The sequence below is a fragment of the Emys orbicularis genome, chromosome 12 (genome assembly GCF_028017835.1).
Source record: "Emys orbicularis isolate rEmyOrb1 chromosome 12, rEmyOrb1.hap1, whole genome shotgun sequence".
In the NCBI taxonomy this organism is placed as follows: domain Eukaryota; kingdom Metazoa; phylum Chordata; order Testudines; family Emydidae; genus Emys; species Emys orbicularis.
Genome location: NC_088694.1, coordinates 12,920,876 through 12,946,785, shown reverse-complemented (window position 1 = coordinate 12,946,785; position 25,910 = coordinate 12,920,876). Strand labels below are relative to the sequence as shown.

The window sequence follows — 25,910 nt, the reverse complement described above, 5'->3', positions numbered from 1 at the left end:
CAGATTCTCTGCCTTTAAAATATGTGGTTTTTCTGCAGTGATTCATATAGCCGTAAAGGTCTTGCTGAGCCATGACATTTCTAGTGACCGGAACATGAAAAATTCAAAATCCAAGTATTTTTAAATACAAACTGAGGAGGAAGAAGAACTGATACTGTCTTGGGGAAAAGCTCCCAAATACACTCATCTGTCTTAGCTTCACTGCAGTGTCCACATGACCTTCTTATAGCTCTACAACGTCGGAATTCCTATTTTGGTTTCTGCCTTTTCTTCCTGGAGGCTTGACCGAGTGCCATTCCTTCTTTTGCATGAACATAGCTGCAGGCCATGTAACGTTAGAGAGAATTTACTATGTAATTAGTTCCATTCATTCCCAGTGGCTGTTCACTTCACCCTCGGCAGGGTTCACAGCAAGTCCAGCACTGGGAGGTGTAGGCTGAAAGTCTAATACCCAGGCTTCGAGCCAAACCTTACCGTACCGTACTTCAGTCTGAGCTGAAGAACTTCACTTGAGAAGGGGAGAGTGTATTGTGCTCATTTAGGTAATGGAATAATAGAGAAAAGACAAGATGAAAGTCAATGTAAGTACTAAATTATTACCTCTGCTGTATTTTATTTAATGGCATCTCATTTTTTGTGAGAATGTAAATGGAATGTATATCTGCATCTGCTACAATCTCTGTTTAAAGCATGCTCTATTCCTGTTTATTAGTTCCTAACATGATACTTTGTAACATACAATCTTCATTTTTAACATGCAATCCATAGTTATCTGCAAAAACACTACTCTATTTTATCAAGAAGAGGGGAAACTTTTCTGTCTAAAGAAGTTAGGTTTGACTCAGTCTTCTATAAGTAAAGAATTATACAGTGATATGCTGTACTGGTAAGCAACATTTATGACAATGGCAGGTTATTAGATGTCTAATTGGCCATTGTGCCTTCATAATTACCATGGAATTTTTAATGAGCACAAGTGATTGCATCTCATCTTCATTTTGGATCTCATTCAAAAGAGGGAAGCTATACAAATGTATGTGCAGCGTAGTAGAAGATAAATGTATCATTTATGGAACTGTTCAAATACAACCTATGGGCTGATGATTCTCCCCTTGATGTACAAGTGTTAAGTAATATGAGTAAGAGTTACATTTGTGCAGAGAGGACAAAATACACTAGAGTGACTGAACACATCATAAAATCCTGTTCTACAGTAAAAACAACGAAGAGTCCTTGTGGCACCTTAGAGATTAACAAATTTATTTGGGCATAAGCTTTCATGGGATAGCCCACGAAAGCGTATGCCCAAATAAATTTGTTAGTCTCTAAGGTGCCTCCTCGTTGTTTTTGCTGATACAGACTAACACGGCTATGCCTCTGAAACCTGTTCTACAGTAATGACTGAACTGAAAAAGAGCAAATAGCCAGTACGATTCCTTTTGTCTTTAGAAAGTTTTGAATACACTCATTTTTTCATGGGAAAACAACACAGCCCCACGCCAGGTTGATCATATATCTGTTATAAATGTGTCTTAATATTTTGGTCTGGATTTTCAGCACTGCACACACAAGCTTGCTGTAACAGCATATAAAAATGTCCAGCTTGAGATCCAGGTTGTAATTTTCAAAATTGAGCCTCCACATTAGTCGTGGAAAGCTGAACTGCTGATATTAGTAATGAACATTCTTTGCACTTGTTCCTTCCAGCCAATTATCTCAAAACACTTTGCAAAGATTTATCCTCACAGCAAAGCTTGTGCATAGTATTTTGCTCCCACATTTTATAAGTGGGCAACATGAGGCACAGAGAAGTTAAATGTTTGCCCAAGGTTATAAAGCAGCCAAGCTGGGAAGTCATCATTGTCCAGATGACCAGATCCCTGCTTTAAAAAGACCGCACTCCACAGACCACATTTTTCTATTAACCCCATGATGCCAGGTGGAATGACTTCTTCTAGCATTAGTTTCCTTTGTGCAGAAAGATAAGAACTGCCCCTAACTGGAAAACTCTGTGTTTGGTTTTTGTCTAGCAAATAAAGCTGACCTGTGGCAACTGTAGTTTAGGAGGTAATTCCCCCTCATTACCACATAAGTGGCATGCTAACATCATCAGCTTCAACATGTTCTAATTCTGTTTTCTGCATGTAGGTGGAAGTGTGATTTAGTGATTATGGCTGGTCAAAAAAATGCCATCAGCATTTGTTTGTTTGTTTGTTTAAGCTAGGTTTTCAACTTAATGAAAAGTTCTACAAAAAGTACCTGCTTTCCTAAAATTTTGAAATCAGAAAACCAACGCCTTTGGGGAATTTTAAATAAAAACTTGGGAATTTCACAATTTTTTTTCTGTTCGTTGACATTTTCTGGTACCTCTGTCAAGGATTAGGGCACTGGGAGTTAGGAGATCTAGCTTCTAGTCCTGATCCTGCTACTGATTCACTGGGAACAGGCAAAATTAGTCTCTAAGGTGCCACATGTTTTCCATGAACCTGTTTCCCCAATTTCATTTTATTTTACTTGGCTTTCAAATTTAATTCTGACCAAGTTCAGACAGTCACTATCATCCTATTTTAAATGTCATATGAGCCTGTGGGATAGCATGCAATCGCCATTATGCTATTAAGGGGAAGAAAATATAGCAACAACTAAAATGAAACCTTTGCGATTAGATACATGGCATAACATCACTACTGCAAATCAATTTCCTGTAAATCCAGTGGGTGATAAAGGAAGCAATAGATGGGATTAGAGCACTGACTGAATCCCTTTACTGCTCAGTTTCCAGACTTTTTAACAACTTGAGCTTTTAAAAGGTGTAGTGCACAGTGGCAGAGAGAGGATGGCTTACTCAGAGGGGCTAAAGTTGGGGGAAAACAAACAGTCCTTAATTTACAAAGTCTCTTTGGATGAAGCAGAGTAACAAGGTTGTCTTCCAGTTCCTATTGGGTGGCAAAGTTTCCTGGCTGGGCAAAGGACAGAGATCTTTTCTGTGCCTCTTTTCTATATCCCTCCTTTAATGATCCTCTAGTCCAGTGGCCGGTTCTCAAACGGGTTCAGGGGCCCACAAGCAGGTTTCGAAAGGTCCGCCAAGCAAGGCAGGCGTTAGACTCACTGGGGCCCAGGGCAGAAAATTGAAGACTCTCCGTGCGGGGCTGAAACCCGCCACCTCGAGCCCAGCCACCTGGGGCTGAAGCCAAAGCCTGAGCAACTTAGCTTCGCAGGACTATCTATGGCATGGGGCCCTGGGAATTGCCCAGCTTGCTACCCCCTGACACTGGACCTGGGTTTTATATGGTGAAAAATAGTTGTGGCACAGGTGGGCCATGGAGTTTTTATAGAATGTTGGGGGGACCTTGGAAAGAAAAAGGTTGAGAACCCCTGCTCTAGTCAATCCTTTTTGTTGCTTACTTTAGTGATGGGTATGTACAACCCACCTGAAGCTCTCAATATGTCTTGAGATCTAATCTTGGTAATTTCCCCACTAAACATACCTAAAATATTAACAGGCTGCTAACCCTCAGTATGGCCAGCACACCAACACATTTGGAGTCTTTAGGCCAAGACAATTTTGAGATAGAATGAGGCAAAACATAAAGAAATGAATTAAATACATTTAAAAATGGGGGGGGGGATGAATGTTTTCAAAAATTTAAGTGCAGGGAATTTTAAAACTATATTGTATTTTTAAAACTCATTTATTATTTTTGATCCCCAACTTCCTAGAAAAATTCGTGGCATGTGAAATTTTAGGGAAATAGGGTGAAATCTGGCCCTATTGAAGTCAATGGGAGTTTTGCCATTGACTTCAGTGGAGTCAGGAATTGACCAGTTTTGGGGGAGAGAGGAAGGAATTTGAGGAGGGTTGAAAAATAGATTTATAGTAGGAAGGTAGCTTAACTATGGAGCAGCTACCAACTCCCCATAATACAGTACTGAGGAAACAGGACTCCATGTATAAGGTCTCCTCCAAAAGGTACCACCCATAGAAAGGAAGCCAATTTTTCCAGTTTGGTAAGATCTTCATCCTTCCAAGAGCTGAGCTGAGCCTTCTGGATTTGAAATTTTTAGTTCTTGGGATTGTAAACCTGATGCTTAGATTCGCTGACCAAAAAAACGCTTCATTAATGCAGAGCTATGGTTGCCTTGTGGTATCTCATACCCTTCCAGAAGAGTTCAGTAACACTGAAACCACTAAAAAACAGGAAATGAACAGTTAATTAGATCCCTAAGTGGTCCTCTAAGAGTTAGATAACCCTTTGCATAGAGAATAAAATAGATAGTTTTCCTCTCCATTCCTAGCTCTCAAACACTTATTTATATCCAATCCTGAAAAATTTCTATATGCAAAAACATGCGACTTCTGTTTATGGAACAAGTGTCGAATCAAGCCAAATAGTTAATGCTTGCTACGTTTTTGCTATTTTCTAGTTACATTAACCACAAACGGACCAACAGATGAAATGAAAGCATCTCAGATCATCTGTGTGCCACCAAAAATGTTACACATCATCTACACCAAGAACAAACTAAGGCAGGAGGGATAGCTCAGTGGTTTGAGCATTGGCCTCCTAAACCCAGGGTTGTGAAATCAATCCTTGAGGGGGCTATTTAGGGATCTGGGGCAAAAATCTGTCAGGGACAGTACTTGGTCCTGCTGTGAAAGCAGGGGACTGGACTCAATGACTTTTCAAGGTCCCTTCTAGTTCTATGAGATAGGTATATCTATATATATATATAAAAAAAATGGTCAGGCATAGTCAGAATGAAGGCACATATGTTTAGAGAAACTTCAGACAATTTGAGGATTTTTTTTCTTTTCTTCTGCATGTATTAGTATATTTTAACTGTTGGCAGTCTACAGTTAATTTAATTTGTCAAGTTAAATTGGCCTAACTTAGACTACTATTTAAAAGGTTTCAGAGTAGCAGCCGTGTTAGTCTGTATCCGCAAAAATAACAGGAGTACTTGTGGCACCTTAGAGACTAACAAATTTGTTAGTCTCTAAGGTGCCACAAGTACTCCTGTTATTTTTGCGGATACAGACTAACACGGCTGCTACTCTGAAACCTGTCATTATGCAAGGCACTGCATTTAGCCGTATGGAGTGGAAATCCATCAACTTCATGAAAAAATTTGTTAGTCTCTAAGGTGCCACAAGTACTCCTGTTATTTTTACTATTTAAAAAGGACTCATCTGGGAACCTCATTCCACATCTCAAAAGGCATGTGGAGATTGTTTATTTGTTCAGCTCTTTTCAGAGGTGAATAGATTAACTGGAAACAGTTCAGTAAACATGCCAAGACGTGTCACTGATACATCAACATAATTGTTTTGCAAACTATCCACAGCTTTTAATTGTATCTTCTTCTTCTGCTCAAATATTTTGTCATATTTTCCTGCACTAAAGAGTATTTTAAAGGTTTTAAAAGACACTCAAAGTGTGGCTACAACATCTTTTAAGAATGTAAGTCTCAATCTGCAGAAGGAATTCCCATGACTAAAAATCTGTGTTCAGATTTTTTAAATAGCTATTTTAAAAAAAAGCAAACTAAAGACAATAGAAGGAAAAAATCTTTGGAATCATTTTCTTTAGAAATTAAGATTCTGTCAAATGTCTATCATGCTTTTGGATTGTATTAAATAATAATAAAATTAATAATTAATAAGGATTTTCAAATACAACTTTCAGGTGTCCATAAGTGAAATGCAGGCATTTTGAGAACCTTGCTGACTACTGTAACATGCAATATTTTGCTAGTGACATTTGCTTATATTTATACTAGATTTTATTTTCTGTACCATGGTTGTGTCGTTTAGTTCTTGAAAATATTAATTCTATATCATGCTGTAAAATAACATTTTTTCTTTATTTATAAATATATGCCATGTTTTTCTATATGTAGCTACATCTAACTTGAGGTTAAATAATTGCATTGTCAGCTTTGTGGACTTCTAACAACATTATTTCCCACTATTTTTCATTAATAAACATACAATTACACAGCAACTTTCATCCTGAAGGATCCCAAAGTGCTTCCCAAATTCTGTACTGCACGTCCATGAATCATTTCAGGCTGGGGGGTGGAGGTTAGCAGCCAGGCAGAACATGGGACCTATATCTGTGCAAAACTTCACCTTTTCAGATTTTGTCTGATCAAGTGCATTATGTGATAAGGAAGAATTTAATTTACCTTTTCAGAAAGGTGAAAGGTTGTGTTGACTGAACTAGGATTCTAACTTGTGTTGCCAGGGAACTAAAACTGCTGCTTTTAGACAGCTAAACCATCTCCGTTATCAGCCTTTAATATGACTTTCCTCCCCTCAAACTATGTAATTAACTCACGTGGTTATAAATAGGGGTTATACATACATATTCAGAGGAAAATAAGTTCTCAAAGGGGGCTTGGGGATGATGTTCACTTTCTAGGCCTAAATTAATTGATTGGCTATCTGAAATTTGCGTCACGCTGGGAGTGATTAACACATCATCTGTTGAGGTACCTTCATGAAGTGTTGTACTTGGTTTCTAATAAATCATGTTCCTTTATCTTTTTATGGTAGCAGTGGGGTTTATGGGAAAATGTTTGTGTCCTTGCTATACTGCCTTTTTAGGGAAGATGGGACCTTTAAAGAAGCAACAAACAACACAGACAAAAATACTTTGATCTCATCTCTGCTGCTTTAGTGTTTATAGTGCATTGAGTATTTCAAGTGTGCATTAAAGAGAAGTATAGAGATCACATAAAACTACCCAAGAGCTGCATACAGCTGGCCTAGTCAGCATTGTGTGGCTGATGGCGTTAGACAGCCAGTTTCCGGTTCTCTGGTAACAAACAAAAAATGCAATTCTCTTTGGCCTCAGAGCAGAACTATCTCTTATCCCAGCAGCCCACAGAGGTCTCAGTGATCGTGGGAATGATTGACTAATAAACACACACACAATCTTCCGGGAGCATTTCTGCTCAAGTAACAGAAAGGGCCTGTGATAGTGAGTCTTTACACATGTCCCAGGCAAGTGTGAAAGACTATTTGGGACCTGGTTTTGAAAAATGAGCTCAAGTTTGGTGCCCCCAATTCTGCACCCACAAATAATCTTGGGGCAAATAACTGCAGATACCGTTGATGACACACCAATATCTAGCAGCCTGACTGTACTGGCAGATCAGGTAGTCAAATGTTTAAATCTCATAAAATAGGTCTGCAGTTATTTGCAGCCACAAAATTATGCACACAGTTACTGTGGGCACAAAATCAAGTACCAGGCTGAGCTCTTTTAAGAGTCAGTGTCTTATTGTAAAGCATCTCGGAACAACTAGAGCAGAGGTAGGCAACCTATGGCACGCGTGCCGAAGGCGGCACGCGAGCTGATTTTCAGTGGCACTCACACTGCCCGGGTCATGGCCACCAGTCCAGGGGGCTCTGCATTTTCCTTTAATTTTAAATGAAGCTTCTTAAACATTTTAAAAACCTTATTTACTTTACATACAACAATAGGTTATTTATATATATTATAGACTTATAGAAAGAGACCTTCTAAAAGGTTAAAATGTATTACTGGCACGCGAAACCTTAAATTATAGTGAATAAATGAAGACTCGGCACACCACTTCTGAAAGGCTGCCGACCCCTGAACTTGAGCAACCAATGGCTGCTTAGTAATTCACTATGCTTCTCAGAGTAAATGTAAATCAGAGAATAGAGGATCTGAGTGCAGTTTTCTATGCTGTGAGAGTATTGCTGAATGGCAGAGCAAAGACCAGGGAATGATGGCTCCTGGTGTTATGCCAGGTTCTGTCAGTGACTCTCTTAATCTCACTGTACCTCAGTTAGTCACCTATAAAACTAGTAAAATAATACCTTCCTCACAGGGGTATTACAGAGGGCTTTAGTCTGCCAATCTAGCATGTTTCACCAGTACTAAATTTACTTACAAATGATTTTCAAAGTGTGTGTGCATCACCCATTCAGGTGTTGGCCCATGACTGGGGCTCCAAAGTATTACTGTGATACAAATAATATGTAATGATAATATAGTTGCTAAAAGCTATATTAAAAGCTAATATAGATTCCTTAGATAAAAGGTACTACATAAAGTATTCTGCTCATTCACTCACTCCCTAGCTGTCAAAGTTATGAGAGTCATGATGACTAACCACCATAGTCAGAAAGGAAATGAGAGGGAAAAAAAGGTACTTACTATACTTAATAATAGATAGGCAAAGGAGAACACAAGGCATGGAACAAAGGCAAAGCTGTACAAATTACCATTTTTATGCCCTTCAAAAATGTTCTTTTTTCTTTATTTTGTGGAGCTCAGGGGTTAATTGCAGAACAACCTACCTCACTGGCTTTGTGTTGCTGGTGCTGGCGTAACAATATGCTGTTGTGGTTTTCCCTTGGTCCTTCATTACTGTGAACACGGAAAATACACAGAAATCTGAAACCTTTCAAGGGAGGAAGTTGGGTTTTTGCAACAAGATCTAGATGCAAAATGCTTTACAATTTATGGCAGGAATTGGTGCCAGGAGGTTAAAATAACAGTAAATTAACAAACATTTAGAATTTGGGTAATAATGTTGTAGCACATTTATAAGGTTTCGTAAGTGTTTCTGCATGCTCCTAAAATCTCTTCAAATATGGGTGTGAAGGCAAATAGGCCTAAAATCCTCACTAATATACTCAGGCAGTTTCCACGCCTTTTGAACATACAGTGACAATTGCAATACATCATATCATCCAACGGATGAGCAGACAATAACACCTACAAACATAAGATTTATTATACCAATCAGATTACTGGTCTCTCTAATCTGGAATCAGACTTCCAGCAGTGGCCAGTACCTATGCTCCAGAGAAGAGGCACAGGAAGAAATCCTATATTATCTCCTGATTGTGCAATGCAGAATAGGGGGATAGAAAGGACTTGGCTCCTGACCTCCATGGTGCTGACCATATTCCCTGAAGCATGGGCTCTAACTTAGTATCACTCTAGGTTACATAGCTATATTAATGGACATAACGTTACTCTTTGCCCTTCTGTAAATCTCATTAAGGTATTTGTGACACAATGACTTCCCTTGGGACCAAAGTCCACACGTCAATATATGCAATGTAAAGGCATCTTTGTTTTTATTTGTTCCAAACTGACTGCCTTCTCAAATCTAATTTAGACACAGAACATAGGTAATCATATTTATGAATGTTTGCTTAGAAGTTATAACACACTCTGGGCCATGTGCAGTTTTTATTAATAATGCCAATATCTGTATATCAAGGGACAAACTGACTCCTATACTTAAGAAGATGAGGCCTCATTTTCGCTAAGCCTCCAACTAATTTTTTGTTCCCCCTTGGTTATTATTGGACCTTGATGATGATTCACCAGATGAAACATTTATTGGTACAGGTCTAATAAAACTTTTCTGTAACACTTTTTGCTGCAGAATGAACTTTAAGATACAAGAATAAAGGATGGGGATTAAGGATTCTTTAGTGTCATCTCTGATAGTGGGGTTGTCTTGCCCCATACATTTACAGTAGAAGGAGACCCATCTATCCCTATGCAAGGAGATTAGAGAGTACTTGGCATATTTCCCCCAGAAATGCCTGCTGAAATCATGTTTGAGTGTCACTGAAGCACTGATGATGTGACTGTTATTTCATACATTCATATAACATGGGCCATAACTTGTGGTCCTTATTTGCAGAGATTCCTACTGAAGTACATGGGCTAAGCTTAAACTTCTTGTAAGTGCGTTCAACCCTTCTGAAATCAGATAGTCTTATGTACACTGCAATTGCAGACTCAGGCATAAAAATACTTACCATAGCGTTTTCTCAACAAATAATTAGCTACAGATAGGTTGATAGTCAAATGTCTTTTCAAGTCATACCATGGGTATCACCTCTCATTGGTGCAACTAGGAAGGATGGTCTTGTGCTTACCACTCCAGTTTGGAACTCCTTCTTTATCTGGGTTTATTTCCTGGCTATGCCACAGGTTTCCTGTGAGAGCTTAGACAAGTCACTGAATTGCTCTATGCCTCAGTTGCACTCCATCTGCAAAATGATGATATAAATATTCCCTTTGTCCATCCTTTCTATTTAGTTCACAAGCTCTTAGGGGCAGGGACTGTCTGTTACTGTGTATTTATACAGTGCATAGCACAATGGGACCCCACTATTGGTTGGAGTCGCTCGCTGCTATTGTAATATTACTGCTAACCATACTAGGAAAATCTGGCCTTTATTCACAATTGTGACAATGTGAAATGCCCTATCCCTCTCTGGGTTATACTGTATGATGAGATTACAGAATGTCTCACTTAAACACATGTGGTCCCAAGCATTTGGTATCGTCAAAGTAGAATTTGGGACTGACACGTACAAGGCAACAAGAGCATTTTAATCAAACTAGGACATAAGGTAAGTGGGACTGTTGCTGTCCATCTCTGACAGCTGCTAGTGCAGTATGTGTGGATAAACCCATGTATCATAAAAGGGCCATTGTTCCAAGCCATCCCGATGAAGAAATTTATGCTACCAACAACAGGCTGCTTTATCAGCTGAGCTGACAAATTGATTTTCTTCTCCTGATACTTCAAACCAGCTGTTGCTTTATGGCAAATGCGCTGGATAAAAATACAAGGCATTATGTTTCCAATGCAGACGCTATCTCTTTGGACATTACTCGCACTTCTGGATAAGAAACTGTTTTTCCTAATCCACATTCCATGGAGAAAGTGGTTGATCTTATTTTGAAGCTGAAAATAAATCCATGTATGGGAAATAGTATGTGCATACTTCTTTTTATTCTTTCATCAGCTGTAGTAAATTGTACAAAAATGCCTCCAATGATGAAGACCACATTTGCTATTACTTTTGGCTGGTTTAATGATAGTAAAATCAATTGCTTACTAAAAACCTGAGTTCTAAGAACAAAACATGTTTAGCCACATACACATGATCACTATAAACATTAAATAGAGTGGAAGCATAGTTCACTGGGTTAGTATGCTTGTATAGGACTTAGCAGATGCAGGTTCAAGTCCATGCTCTGTCACAAATGTGTAGTATGCCTCAGTTCCCACCTATAATATGTGGCTAATAGCACTTCCTAACCTAATGGAAGTGCAGTGAGGATAAATACATGAGAAGATGCTTGGATGCTATCATAATGGGGGCCATATAAGTATCTCGTGGAGATTATCTTCCACCAGTAAAGTAACTAGCAGCATCATTATTCTCAGATCTGTTATTATGCTCATTGATTTGAAATTTCCTTAATCTCATGTTCACAGCAGATGGGTCTTGCCTACTCTGAATATTTTAGGGAAATCTCTGTCCACCCCACCCCACCCCACCCCTATGCTGGCACAGGTGCTTCTCTCCCAGTACTAACACTGGGGGAAATGATAGTGTAGACTGGCCACTGGTGTATTTACTGTACTTTGTCACCCAGAACCGCTGGGTTATTTTCTTGATATTTTCTTGAAATCCTCAGGGTAGTGACTACCAGGTGGTTCATATATATCTGGCTCTAAGAAAGGAAATGAATAATAACACCTCCAGCATTGTGTTTTATGTGAAAAGAGAGGGAGGATGGATATGTGGTTAACACTCAGAGCTGTGAGGCACTCAGATACCAGATGTGATAGAGTTGTAGATAGATAGCTTGATTAGACAGAAGTTAGGAGATGAGAGTTCTATTCTTGAATCTGTCACAGACTTCCTGTGTGACCTTAGTAGTTTTCTGCCTTAGTACCCTTATCAGGAAAACTCAGCAAATGATATTTTCCTACTTTGCAGGGGTGTTCATGAGACTTATATAATTCATGTTTTCATTGAGATCCTCCGATGGAAGGTGCTGGAGAAAAGCAAAGTATTATTATGGTATTATTTATTTCTATAACACACTAAAACATGGCAGGCATATGTTCAAAAGGTTTAACTTCGTAAAACCAATGCCTTGAGAACTGACCCTTAGGATAAATATTAGCAGTTTTGAATTTGCATGAATTTAGGTGCTGAGAAATGTTAATCTGGTAGCTCCATATAACACTTCTGAATAATACAAGCAGTGCAAATGTTACTACATGTGTTTTTTTAAATTTGTTTTTCCTCTCTAGAATACCTTGGCAAAAGCATTATATGACAACAAGGCTGAGTGTTCAGATGAGCTAGCCTTCCGCAAAGGAGACATCCTAACGGTTCTTGAACAGAATGTCTTAGAGAGTGAAGGATGGTGGAAATGTTCCCTCCATGGAAGACAAGGCCTAGCTCCTGCTAATCGCCTCCAACTCCTTGCTGGTTCCCAGGCAGGCATGTTGTCTCCCTCCTCTGAGCATGATTCCCAGGAATTGCCCATCTGTCAACAAAATATCTACCAGGTCCCATCAGCTCCCAAGTCTTCCTCATTGTCACCTACGTATGAACGGATGGACAGTTGGATTAAGCCACTTCCTTCTTCTGTTTCTTCTCCACCTACTCAAGAAATATATCAGGTGCCAGCTTTAGCTGCACAATTATTCAGTGAAAAGACCCAAAGCCTAACCAATCAGGTAAGAATATAAGCAAGTATTAAGGTGCCAAGTGTTGGAAAATACCAGTGAGGGGAAGGGAAGCCTGACGGTTTTTACTTTTTCAGGGACTTGAGAATTTCAGTTGAAAGTTGCAGTGAAGTCAGTCAAGTAAATTATGCTTTGTTTAGGCGACTTGAATAAATACTGTTATACATTCATAGCATTCTATTGGAAATATTCCTATAAAACACATATAGTCATCCCTGGAATCACATCAGCCCCTGCCGAAATACAGCCACCTCCGTGATAGTAAGTGGCAGCTATATAATGCCGAACTATTTAGGACAGGAAGTGAAGAGGAATATAATAACTGCTTTGGGTGGAATATAGAGATTTATGGGTCCTACAAAATTGCTTAAAATTCCTTAAGCTATAAAATTCCAGAGCTTCATACTTCAGTGGTTGAGGCACAGACACACATTTCTTCACATTTGTGAGGTTTTGACACTTATAGAAGATAATTTGTAACAATGTGGTTATAGAACTTCTCAGTCAGACTGTCATCTTCTCTCACTGAGATGCTGCAACTCTCTTCCCTTTAGTCTCTCCACTTCCCAGTTCTTCAACAAGTTCAAAATGCTGCTGCCAGTCTTCTCATGCACCGGGTCACCTCCTTCTCCAGACAACTCCATTGACTCCCTTTCCATTTCAGGAGTCACTTCAAAACTGCTCCCTTGTTGCAGCTTCTCAGTGAGATACCCTCTCTTTCTCTGCTCACGCTTTCTTTAGGCCTGGAGGCATGATTACCCAGTTCACATTTGGGTGATCCCATCAACACTCAGGTGTTCCAACAGCTCGTATAAGTGCCAATATTATTTTTATTAAATGTGAATTGAGTGCCCTAACATAGGCAGTTGAAAACTGCTGTCCCTGTAACAAATAATTGCCTCAGAGGCCTTCCTAATTAAAAATGAGCAGTAATAGCAGGGATTTATCAGTGCAGTTCACTACAATTTATTTTACTTTATGTTTTGTCTCACAGGCTCATGGGGCCTTGGATATGGGAGCTTCACATTAACCATCCCCTAAATTAGTTCTCAAACTTTTGTACTGGTGACCCCTTTCACGTAGCAAGCCTCTGAGTGTGACCCCCCTTACAAATTAAAAACACTTTTTAATATATTAACACCATTATAAATGCTGGAGGCAAAGCGGGGTTTGGGGTGGAGGCTGACAGCTCGCGACCCCCCCATGTAATAACCTCACGACCCCCTGAGGAGTCCCGACCCCCAGTTTGAGAACCCCTGCCCTAAATGAAACGTATGTTACAAAGGTTAAATGATCTAAGGCAGAGACTTAAATATTAAGTCAGTCTATAAAGGATGCAGGCGATTCATCTAATCATTTACTGTAGGCCATCATTTCACTCCATTTACCTCCTTTAGCCATCTTCCCTACCTTTGCATCAAAAGGAAAGATACAGTGACAACAGTGTTGCTCTATGTATTACCTGGTGAACAGATGCTGAAAAACCAAGTGAACTTAGTGTATCTGTGGAGATTGAGGTCCATTTTTTCAAAATAGCACTTCCAGTTTTCATGGCTGATTACCATAATTGCACAATCAAACTGTGTAACTGAATGTGCAAAAGAACATAATTAGCCTTCTGCACAGGCAATGACCTGATCTGCACAGGCAATGACCTGATCTATGCACCTAATTACAAAGAAGGCATACACAAATTGGGTATGACATTTCACAAACATTTTGCATATGCAATTGTGCCCCCAACTTTTAAAAAAAACAGGCCCTGAAATTGTCACATACCCATTTTCTATTGAATTAGGAGCACAAGCTGAGAGTTAGATAGATAGATAGATAGCAAGCAAAGCCATCTATCTATCTATCTATCTATCTATCTATCTATCTATCTATCTATCTATACTGTTGCCCTGTGATACCTGCTAAGCTGCTATGTTATATGTTGTATCTACCTTGTTCAGCTATAACTGTTTTCTTTAACAAGGAAAGAAAAATACTTTAAAATCTTTAAGATGTTTCTAATATTTACACTTTCAGGTTTGCCTGAGCTACATCACAGTTGCTACTACAAAGAACAACTGTACCACAGGAGTCAACAGCCACACATACACACGCATTTAAAGGTGTAGAAGTAGACAGCCCATCTGAGTGCAGCAGTACAAACTGAAGTATCCTAGATTACCCCATGTAGATGGTATGGGACAACTGGCATATCTTCTGACATGTTCAGCTGTTCTCTCAGCAGCTGGGTGAAGCTACTCAGTCTTTGAGGGACTCTGATTGAAAAAAATAAGCCCCTCTGAAAAAAACTGTGTGCATGCTCCACCTACATTTTAAAGCTTGTAATTTTGTTACTTCTCGTCCAATAAAAATTTCAGCCATTTGTTGTCTTAGTCTGCCTGATCCTGAAAATATACAAAGCGATTTCTTTTCTGTAGCAAATCTGGTAATAGAGTGAGATATTCATTAATTCACATTTTACTATCAACCAAATAAGATTGTCTGTATGTGAAAGGAGGTTTGGGCCAAACCAGAACCTTTTAGCTGGACTCTACTTACCTTCTTACCTACTCTGCGCAGAAAAAGAAAGCCTGTTCTCTTATAGTTCTGTCAGTGTAGATGGTTTGTAAGAGAGATGGCTCCTTTTACAGAATAATAACAGAATTCATGTTCATTTATTTATTTCCTGTCCTTACAAGAAACCAACGTTTCAGTCAGCCAGGCCTTTCTGAAATATGAAACAGGGAGATAAAAAGCTGGGGCCTTGTCCTTCCGCCACACAATATGTCCTTCCGCCACGTTGCTCTGAATTTTGTGGGTGTGATTTTTAATATGGTGGAGAAGAACACTGCCTCTCATTTTTAAATGGCTTATTGCAACATAAAGCTTCAGTAGAAGCTCTTTCGGGTCAGAAATTTGGTGTTGCAATGGTTTATTTATAGACCCACTGTGCAGTCCCAAGGGCATCTCATTGCTGAATAGACAAAATTCAGGGTGGTTTCGGAGTGAGTGAAAAATCCTTTTCCCAGTGCTCGTATCTATTAGCAGTCTGCTAGCATTTTAACTAAACATATCCACAGCCTCCAGTCATGGCAGTATTTTCATTCCTATGCCTCTTAAAACAACGTTTCAAACAAACAATGAAATAAATCTGTAACTGGTCTATGCATTAGAGCACCCTCATTAGGCTCATGTGCTCTAGGAGTTGGACAGGACCAGAGAAAGAGGTGAGAACAACAGACTTGCTTCTTCTGAGACAAGTCCAACCTCCTTTATCGTACCGTATACTTTAATAATAGTGGTGCTACCACCCACTATAATCTCATTTCAGATGTCTTGCAAAACCATGCTCTGAAGTGTCCCTAGCCTCTGTTTGCCAGAAGCTGGGAATGGGCGACAGAGGATGGATCACTTGATGATTACCTGTTCTTTTCATTCCCTCTGAGGCACCTGGCATTGGCCACTGTCGGAAGACAGGATACTAGCTAGATGGACCAGTGGTCTGACCCAGAAAGGCCGTTCTTATGTTCTTACGTTCCTGTACCCGCAGGGCCGCCCGGGGGGGGGGGGGGGGCAAGTGGGGCAATTTGCCCCAGGCCCCGGGCCCCACAGGGGCCCCCACGAGAGTTTTTCGGGGCCCCTGGAGCGGGGTCCTTCACTTGCTCCGGGGGCCCCGGAAAACTCTCGCGGGGCCCGGGCCCCCAGAGCTTCTTCCACTCCGGGTCTTCGGCGGCAATTCGGTGGCGGGGGGTCCTTCCACTCCGGGACCCGCCGCCGAACTGCCCTGAAGACCCGTGGCGGGGGGTCCTTCCGCCCCGGGACCCGCCGCCGAAATGCCGGGTCTTCGGCGGCAATTCGGCGGCGGGGGCCCCCCGCCGCCAAAGACCCCAGGCCCCCTGAATCCTCTGGGCGGCCCTGTGTACCCATAGGAAAGGTGGAGTAGAAACCCCATGGACCTCTTTTCAGTTGTTCTAATTTTTGGGAGCCAAAAGATCTGGTTGCTTTCTGGATCAGGATTGATTCACTACACATCTTTTCTATTTCCTGGGCTATATGTGAGGCAGAATGCCTTTAATCTATCAATAATTCATCTCTGAAATAGAGTGGAAATACTAGTAAAGGGGATTTATAGGAAAAATAAACCCTGTCTGTTTAATAGGCAGACAATGAGCAGTTTTCAAGTTTAGGTTCAGTGAATATTTGACAGAAGCTTTTTAATTAACACCCCAAAAGGAATTCCTCCAGCAATGGCCATCAGACTCATTACATTCTCACAGATGCCCTAAGATCACTTCAACTTTCTCATTACATTCTTCTTTTTTCCCCCCCTCAAGCACCGGTTTACTCTTCCCACAGCATCTCAGGCCTCCATACCATTTATAAAAAATGAGGCTTATGATGTTCCATCACCACAACACCGGGTGGCCTTATTCACTCAGGTGAGTCCTGTCATGTCGCTGAATATGTCCATCAAGTGGGACTGGAATTCAGGACTTCTGAGTTCTTTATCATATGCAACAGTGCTAGAAAATTTAAAAGTAAATTATAACTTTTCTATTCATTTATTGTTTGAACTCTGCTATAAAGATTGGTAGAGAATTCTATATAAAAGTTAAAAAAAACGATAAGAATCTCAGTCTCTTTTAAATTTGATAGATTTTTTAAAATAATGTATTTGGAGCCAAATCTTCAAAAATTAAGTGTAACATCCAACTGCGCCACCTAGTGCCCATCTCCCCTCCCTACAGCATTATGATTTTATTCAACAGTCCACTCCAGTAGATTCTCCTGCTCTGAGTACACACACAGAATACCTGCATGAACTCAAGGCAGTTATGTCCCTAAGTCTTCAAGTTGGTGCTATGATAAACAGTATTTAAATCAACCTTACTTTTGTATTTTATTAGAGGTGTGCCACTCCACCCACAGCCAGAAAGGGCTCTATGCCGATCCTCTCCAAAGAATATATCCAGGAAGAGCAGCAACAGCTTTATGACATCCCATCCAGCTCGGAAAAGGCAGAAATCTATGTCCAGCAAGACTCTCCAGGGGGCAGTGTAAGTGTTACTCACTGAATGGCAGAGAATAGTCTCTCATTAATACTGTCACACTCATACAGCAGAACACATGAAAAGGTGTATGGTTAATCTAATATGCTGTACATGCCTCTGATGTGAGGTGGGGCACCGGCACAATAGTTAAGTGCCTTCAATCTGCTAAGAAGAATAAACATAAAAACAGCACTACTTGAATGTTACATTTCTTTAATATCATAGAACCATAGACATGTAGGACTGGAAGGGACCTTGAGGTATCTAGTCCCTCCCCCTGTGCTGAGACAGGGCCAAGTGCACTTGTCATAGATGATCCTTGACAGGTGTTTGTCTAACCTGTTCTTAAAAAACTCCAGTGATGGGGATTCCACCAACTCCCTTGGTAACCTATTCCAGAACTTAACTGTCCTTATAGTTGGAAAGTTTTTCCTAATATCTAACCTAAATCTCCCTTGCTACAGATTAAGCCCATTATTTCTTTTCCTACCTTTAGAGGACATGGAGAACAGTTGATCGCGGTCCTCTTTATAACAGCCCTTAACATATCTGAAGACTGTTATCAAGTCCCCCCCTTGGTCTTTTTTTCCTCAAGTCTAAACATACCCATTTTTTTAACTTTTCCCCATAGATCAGGTTTTCTAAACCTTTTATCATTTTTGTTTCTCTCCTCTGGACTTTCTCCATTTTGTTCATGTTTCTTAATGTGTGGTGCCCCAAACTGGACACAGTACTCCAGTAGAGTAGAGCATGACAATTACCTCCCAAGTCTTACATACAATGCTCCTTTAATACACCCCAGAGTACTAGCCTTTTTTTGCAACTCCATTACATAGTTGACTCACATTCAATTTGTGATCCACTATAACCCTCTCCCCAAATCCTTCTCTACATTAGTATTACCTAGCCGTTTTTGTATTTCCTCTTTTTGTATTTGTGCTTTTTTTCTTTCTTAAGTGCACTTTGCATTTTCTTGTATTGAATTTAATCTTATAGATTTCAGATCAATTCTCCAATTTGTCAAGGTCATTTTGAATTCTAAACCTGTCCTCCAAAGTACTTGCAACACCTCCTGTCTTGATGTAATCCGCAAATTTTATAAGCATACTCTCCACTCCATTATCCAAGTCATTAATGAAAATGTTGAATAGTACTTGACCCAAAACAGACTCCCACAGGACCCCAATAGATATATCCTCCCTGTTTTACAGTGAACCATTGATAACTATTCTTTTAGTGTGGTTTTTCAGCCAGTTGTTCATCCATTTTATAGTAATTTAATCTAGACCACATTTGGTGGATTTCTTATTTTTAATATTAAGTAAGTTTAAAGTAAGAAATGAGACTAGTTATACTGGATATCTGCTGGAGATGGAACTATCATTGTATTTGTTTGCTTACTATATTTAAAGTGACATTGTCACCAAAAAAGGTGACTCAAGGAACTATTTGGTAAGTAAAACAGATGTCAGATTCTTATATTCTTGAATATTTGCATGTTTGTAACCTTGAAGCAGAAACAAATAACTTGCATTGTATTGTAAGAAGAGAATGTGGTCTAGTGGCTATAGCTCTGTCAATGACTCATGCACAACCTTGGGCAAGACACCTAATCTATGTGTATCATAGTGTATCCACTTAAAAATAGGAATTATTATTAATAATAATTGTATCATGCCAAAAAGTGTGCTGGGAGCTTTACAAGGATAGCCAAATAGATAATGAGATCCATGTTCCAAAAAACTTACAATTTTAAATACATAATACTTACACCTCATGGGGATGTGGTGAGACTTCTACAGTATTTGTAAAGCATTTTGAGATCCTTGGGTGAAAAGTGAAAACTGTAGGCTCAGTCGTGGTGAGTGGACACTGGCTTGCTTTGGGGGTAGTGTGAAGCGGCACACCCCAGCTTAAACTCTGGGAGGGATTGTGCCTCAGTGAGCATCCTATTGTTCAGGGGAGCCATTAGAGGTGCAGCTTGCCCACGCCTTGTATATCTGGCCAGCTGCATGGACCAATGAAGAGGGGAAAGTCAGGGATCCACCTCTTCCCTGCCACTTGTGAGGGTGTCTTGCACCCCTGGAAACCTTGGCAAACCACAGACTCTGCAATTGTGCCCAGTGACTGCACACTCCTGTTGCATCTTGAACTCCCTCCCCACTACCCTTGTGAAGCAGCAAAGCACTATCTGGCCCGAAATGTATAATTATTCTTATATTGGCCTTATTGCACCCGAATCAATCATCATTCTTCAGCTGTAGAGGTCAGATGTACACAAGCAGCTATTGTATGCCATTGAATAAGATCAGTATGCATCTCAGGAAGCCTTTGAAAATGTAAACACAGTGCAATTATTTTAGTGTGGTCAGCTGTGCATTTTTTTTATTTGCGTGTGTGTATGTGTGTATATGACCACCGGAAATTAAAGAGGTTGGAATCAGTTCTGCTAGTTAACAGGCTCATGAAATCTTGTTTGCTTCACTATATAAAACTGTCCTTGATCGACATTACCTTGCAGTTTGATAATCTGTGGATGTGACAAAAATATACTTGGTCAAAATATTCGATATTTCATATTTGCAATGTGATTGTGCATTTCAGAGAGGAAGCAGAATTAGAACTATGTGCCAGAACCACGGCTGGTATAAATCGGCATAGCTACATTGATTTCATTGACCTATGCCTATGGATCTGACCTTATATTTCTAAATGCCGCTTGTAAACCTTGTGTACTGCTTTCCAGGTGTATGATGTCCCCCCCACAACTGCAAGAGACCATGACATTTCACTACAAAATTTGTCTCAAATAAAATGTTTGGGTCATTATACTACCTTGCCAAATCCTCGGAAGTCAGAATGGATTTATGATATTCCGGTATCACCTGAAAAAATGGGTTTAAAAAAAGATCCTTCCGATCGTTCCCTGGAAAAGCAGGTGCTGTATGACATACCGCCAGCCAGATATGGTTCTAGTTTGCAAAATGTTCCATCAACAAACATCAAAAGCAAATCAGTGAATCCACAAATGTATGATGTCCCACCAACACAGAGAAAATTAACCTTTCCTGATATCCCTCGTTATAATGAACCATCCTCATGTGACATGCAACTTTTGCAGCAAAACGGTAACTATCATGTTCCACCAAGCTTTCTGACTCCAAGGGTTGAGCAACAGAACTCTGAACCAAATGTTTATGATACTCCAAAAGTGCTGCCTACTGCTTTACAGCACAGGAAAGGAACTGAAAAAAACAACAGTAGTTTTGGAAACCATACTTACAACATTCCTCCACAGCTGTCAAAAGATTCCAAATTAGAACAAGACAGGTTATCAGTGTCCAGTGTGGACAGTAGAACCAGTACCCTATCTACATTATCAAGCACTTCTGCTGAGTCCTCTTCTATGTCATCATCAGAAGAACCTGCAAAAGAAATTGAATTGGAGCTTGACTTAGCCATAGAAGCATTGACCAAGCTGCAGCACAGTGTATCCAGTTCAGTTGCAAGTCTGATGATTTTTGTAAGCAGTAAGTGGAGATTCCGGGAACACCTGGAGACAAACCTTGAGGAAATCCATAGAGCAATTGATCACATAAAAGTATCTTTGGGAGAATTCTTGGACTTTGCTCAAGCCATCAAGGTGAATGCCTCTTGCGTCACTGACAATAACCTTCAAACCAGAATTAAAACACAACTGAAAATTCTTACAGACTCATTCCAGATCTTGGTAGAAACAAGGGAAGCACTGAATAACTGCAACTGGTCACTGGAAGTTCTGGTCATTAAGAAACCTCAGAATAACCCAGATGACCTTGATCGGTTTGTTATGGTAGCCCGCACAATTCCAGATGACATCAAGAGATTTGTATCTATCATCATAGCTAATGGAAAGCTTCTCTTCAAAAAGAATTGCAAGGAACAAGAGACCAAGACACCAAAAATTGGTACAGATCATAAAATGGCAAAGCCGATCCCAATACCCAGAAGAAGAGAACTTGATTCACTCCAAAGAAATACTTTGGATAAACCAAACAAAAACAAAGTGTCTTCTGAGAAATCAAGAGAAAATGTCACTGAAGACTGTGATTATGTTCAGTTACAGGTCAGTGTAACATGATTTGCTGCCAATTTTCTGCTTCATGTTGTTTGCAGGTAAGTTTACTTGCTCTATTTTAACTTTGTTTTATCACAAACCTCGCTTTGGTTTATATTCAGTTTCACCTGCTAGCCTGATTGCCTACCTCCAGGCCTTTGGGAGTGCTGTGGCTACGAGTGCCACAGCAGCCACAACCAAGGCAGCCAGTCAAATATAGAAGGACTAGAGAAGTGGGGCTTGTCCATTCTTAGAGAGCAATTCTTGAACCTCACCACCCAGATGTGCTTAGGGCTAAATTTTCAGCCCAGCTTCAAACAATGTGTTTCTTTAGAGTGCTATTTGTTTCGTGTCAGCATATTTAACGTTAATGGTTATGGCACAATTTTGTGTTTTGGGTGCACATCAACTACGGTGCCCAGATGCAGGAAATGTCAGCTTCTGTGTTTGTGATTTGCTAGAAAATGTGGCTTTGAGGTGTAGGGGTAATTTACAAAATGTGTTAAAACATAAACCAAATGGTCTAAGCAACTTAATCTTATACTGTAGATTACCTGACCTATTTATTACTTTTTCAGGTGTTTGTCAGTTGAGTAATTTTCCCCGAAAGGGAGAAATGCCAGCGACTCCAAGAAGCTCACTAGGAACATTGCTCTAGCTTTTGCTTTTACACAGAAGGCACTCAGATACTATGGGCAGCAGTATAAAACCCTGAAAGAGAGAGAGAGAAAGTATTTAAATCAAATGCCAGGAAATAATATCTCGACTTAAACAATATTGGAAGTTACTCTGGGAACAGAGTATAAAGAACAAGTATCAGACAGTAAATGGCTCTGTCATAACTGGAATACTATCATTAGCTGGAAGTAGTTCATTGATAATGGGCCCGATGCTACTACTCCTTTCAGGGTCAGCTCCTAAATTCTGTAGTAGAAATTACAGCTGATCAGTTATGCTTCTAACAGCAGGTGCCATTGCATACAGTAGCAACATTTTGGCTGCATGTAAGTTTTAAAACAAGGAATTCTTATGCCACTATCTAAAACAAAACCTGATATAGTATGTTGAAATAATATATAAATCATTTTAAGTGTTTTCATTTTTCAGAAGTCTTCTGGATTGGAACAGGCACAAAAAACCCTTTCAGCTAAAGAGGTGGCAAAGAAGAATGCAGATTTAAAAACAAAGGTATTTCTGATTTTGAAAATTGTTGCTAGTAAAGGCTTTTGGTCCCTGAAGTTATATATGGCTTCTACACTTTGTTGACATTTTAAAAAGCTAGAATTTGGCTGGAAAAATAAATTTTTATGAAGGGATTTTTTTTTCTTTGTTTACTGATCTTTTGTCCGGGACCAGTGCTTGGGCATTTGTACTAGTCTAGGGAAGTCCTTCTAATCTTCATGTCATGAGATCCTGGAATTTTAAATCATAGCATTATTTACTGTCTTGCCCTTTTCACTTTATTTTGAGTATGGCTGAACCAGCTAATATCTCAAAGGCCATGATAAGAGATGAAAGCCTTGATTTTCAGATTTCTGATTACCCACAACTCCCCTGAAGCCAATACCTTGTACGATCAGGCCTAAATGCTTTATAGTATTTGAAAACTAGAATTCCAAGTGTTCAGCCTTTTTAAAGCATTGATTTTTAACTCCAACAGTTCCTGTGACATCAGCTACTAAAATCATGTTGTAAGTGAAGTGTGTGTATGTGGGCAAAAGGTAGATTACAATTAGGATCATATCATTTTAAGATCTGATATTTCATGGCCTACCAAAGCTAGAAACAGTGCTTTATAATTACAAAAGGTCTCCAGGCTGTGACAATTTGGGGGCTGTGGCAAATCAGCTGCAGCGACGAGAAGAATAATTTATTTAATTGAAACTACAGGAGAATACAGGATAAGGAGACAATTTCTGTGTTACCAAACTGAATATCTTTCTTGTTTTCTTTTCCCTTTTTTAGGTTTTCCCACCTTCAAAAAAGCATAATATTCAGAACAACCTGGACTTGGCAAAGAAAATCACTCTCTCAGAAACCTGTAGACTGTATTTTGGTGCCCTTCACAAGGCCATTAGGGTATTTACCAGTAGTCTTAGCAATAATCAACCGCCTGAAGTCTTTATAGCACAGAGCAAACTGATCATTATGGTGGGACAAAAGTTGGTAGATTCTCTCTGTCAGGAAACTCAAGAAAAGGATATTCGGAATGACATCCTCTGCCGCAGCAGCCAGTTTTGTAGCCTGCTGAAGAACTTGGCTGTTGCCACCAAAAATGCTGCAGTGCAGTATCCAAATACAGGTGCCGTGCAGGAACTTCAAAATCAAGCTGATGAGCTGTCTAAATACACGCAGCAGTTTAGAGCAATGATGGAATGAAGAAGTTTTTCCATTCTTAGAATAGAATCCTGGTGAAAACTTTAGGATCTCCCCCTATTTCTGGGTTTTAACCCCTCAACTATGGTATCCTGAGAGCCGAGGAAGGCAGGACTCCACAAAGAACCCAAATGCCAGTCTTAAATCAGCCATACCCTGTAGAGGTTGCTGTTGGGCAATGAAAGGTGTACTAAGGCCCTGAGAGCAGGAGACACTAGGAATGTTACACAGGCTGTGGCAGCAAGCCTCGGCCTCCCAGTCTGGGTTGACAGATTTGGGTTAGTGGGGCATGCTCTGGTGCTCTAAAAACAGATGTATAGACAGCGCTTTGAAGTGACAGTGAAACTCAACCCCTCCTAGGCTTCAGAGCTTGTGCTCCAGCCCAAGCTGCAATTTCAAAGCGCTGTCTATACACCTATTTTTAGAGTGCTAGTGAAAGCCAGCTATCCCGAGTCTATCACCCGAGGCTAGGAGGCTGACTTCCACGGGCTGTGTAGAAATACCCACTATGACCAGGAATAGAATTTGTACTTTCCACACAACAGTTTAGAGCACTGTCTGGAAAATGCTGAGTCAACCCTTCCAATCAATCGTCTGAGTGACTTGGCAAAAATTGCCATACAGCATTGTTATACAATTATTTTATTATTTGTCTGATTTCTTATCTTTCCAAACAAAGCAGTTAAATATATTTTTCTATTCTTTTTCACTTGGAAATGTAAGTGTTTTACTGGTTTTCCTGATAGACCAAGATTTAAACTGTGATACATTTTTATGTGAAGCCATCATCATTCTCCCTTTTCCAGGGAATTGTTTACTGTATTTGTTTTAATCTACGGATATTTTTAATAAAATGTCATTTACAGATCTTTCATATTACAATGTTATGAGCACATTATGGAACAAATTCTGGCAGATTATATGTATACAGGCCTCAGAAAACCCATACCCAGCACCATAGAGAAAGCTGTGTTCCCCATTCTGGTTCTCATCTAAACCCACGGAGCAACTACTGCTTCACAGGTCTTCCATGAAAGAAGCTATAATGGACCATTACAGAATTGGCCTCAAAGTTTAGGGAGCATGGTCAGCATGTTTATGATCACTAAACACACATAAGATCCGTGCAGGTTGTTCATGCAAAATGAGGGTGAATGTCAAGACAGGAATAATCCGTTGATTGCGTTGCTGCTGGCCAGAATATGGGTGCACAGTAATGCTGCTCTTGCAGGATACATGTGCGCTCATTTTGAGGACACTTCTGCATAGTTCAGGAATTTGATTCAATGATTTTTGTATGATTTTGCTCTCTCTCTGGTGTTCAGATATTATAGTGATGGGGGCCATATAAATACCTAAATAGGTTTTTGTGTGTTGTTCTGTATTTTTTTTTAACCAATTAATTAATTTTTTTAAAAATATGGCTTAAATTTTCAAGTCTTGTCTTCCTTTTGTAGCTACAACTTGTATCTGTATAATTTGCTTCTGGTAATCAGGCAGATAGTTTTGCCAGTATTTGCAGTCACAATTCATTTGTGGATGCAAAAATTTGGGTGCAATTTGTCCCTGTAAAGAAAATTTGGCTGTCTCAGTGTAATGTTCCAACATGCAACAGAATGCATTGCTGAAACAGCTGCATTCAGACAGATTTACAATGGAAGTGCAAAGAAAAAATATTTAAGCCGCTCTTTATTTTGAGCACACTGTACATATTTTGGCCTGACCTGATATCTGCAGAAATTTGTTCTCTGCATTTCCGATGTTTAATTTTGTTCTTCTATTTTCCCTTTTAAATGAGTTTTACAATTTTTGTAGTTCACAAAACA

At 39.7% G+C, this 25,910-nt stretch overlaps 1 protein-coding gene across 1 annotated transcript; it reads left to right on the top strand.

The window, feature by feature from the left end:
* The first annotated feature begins 471 nt into the window (after positions 1 to 471).
* On the top strand, positions 472 to 24,087 carry CASS4 (Cas scaffold protein family member 4). The gene is made up of 7 exons (XM_065414821.1): positions 472 to 581; positions 12,127 to 12,558; positions 16,896 to 17,000; positions 17,469 to 17,618; positions 20,359 to 21,717; positions 22,816 to 22,896; positions 23,674 to 24,087. The coding sequence occupies exons 1-7, from the start codon at positions 570 to 572 to the stop codon at positions 24,085 to 24,087; spliced, it is 2,553 nt and encodes an 850-aa protein (XP_065270893.1). The 5' UTR covers positions 472 to 569.
* Positions 24,088 to 25,910: the final 1,823 nt, after the last annotated feature.

What these genes read in the sequence shown, in the direction of transcription:
- CASS4 (XM_065414821.1), top strand. An exon ending in CCCAAAGCCTAACCAATCAG is followed by an intron (nt 12,559 to 16,895) that starts GTAAGAATATAA and finishes CCCCCCCTCAAG; the next exon opens with CACCGGTTTACTCTTCCCAC. An exon ending in GGGTGGCCTTATTCACTCAG is followed by an intron (nt 17,001 to 17,468) that starts GTGAGTCCTGTC and finishes GTATTTTATTAG; the next exon opens with AGGTGTGCCACTCCACCCAC.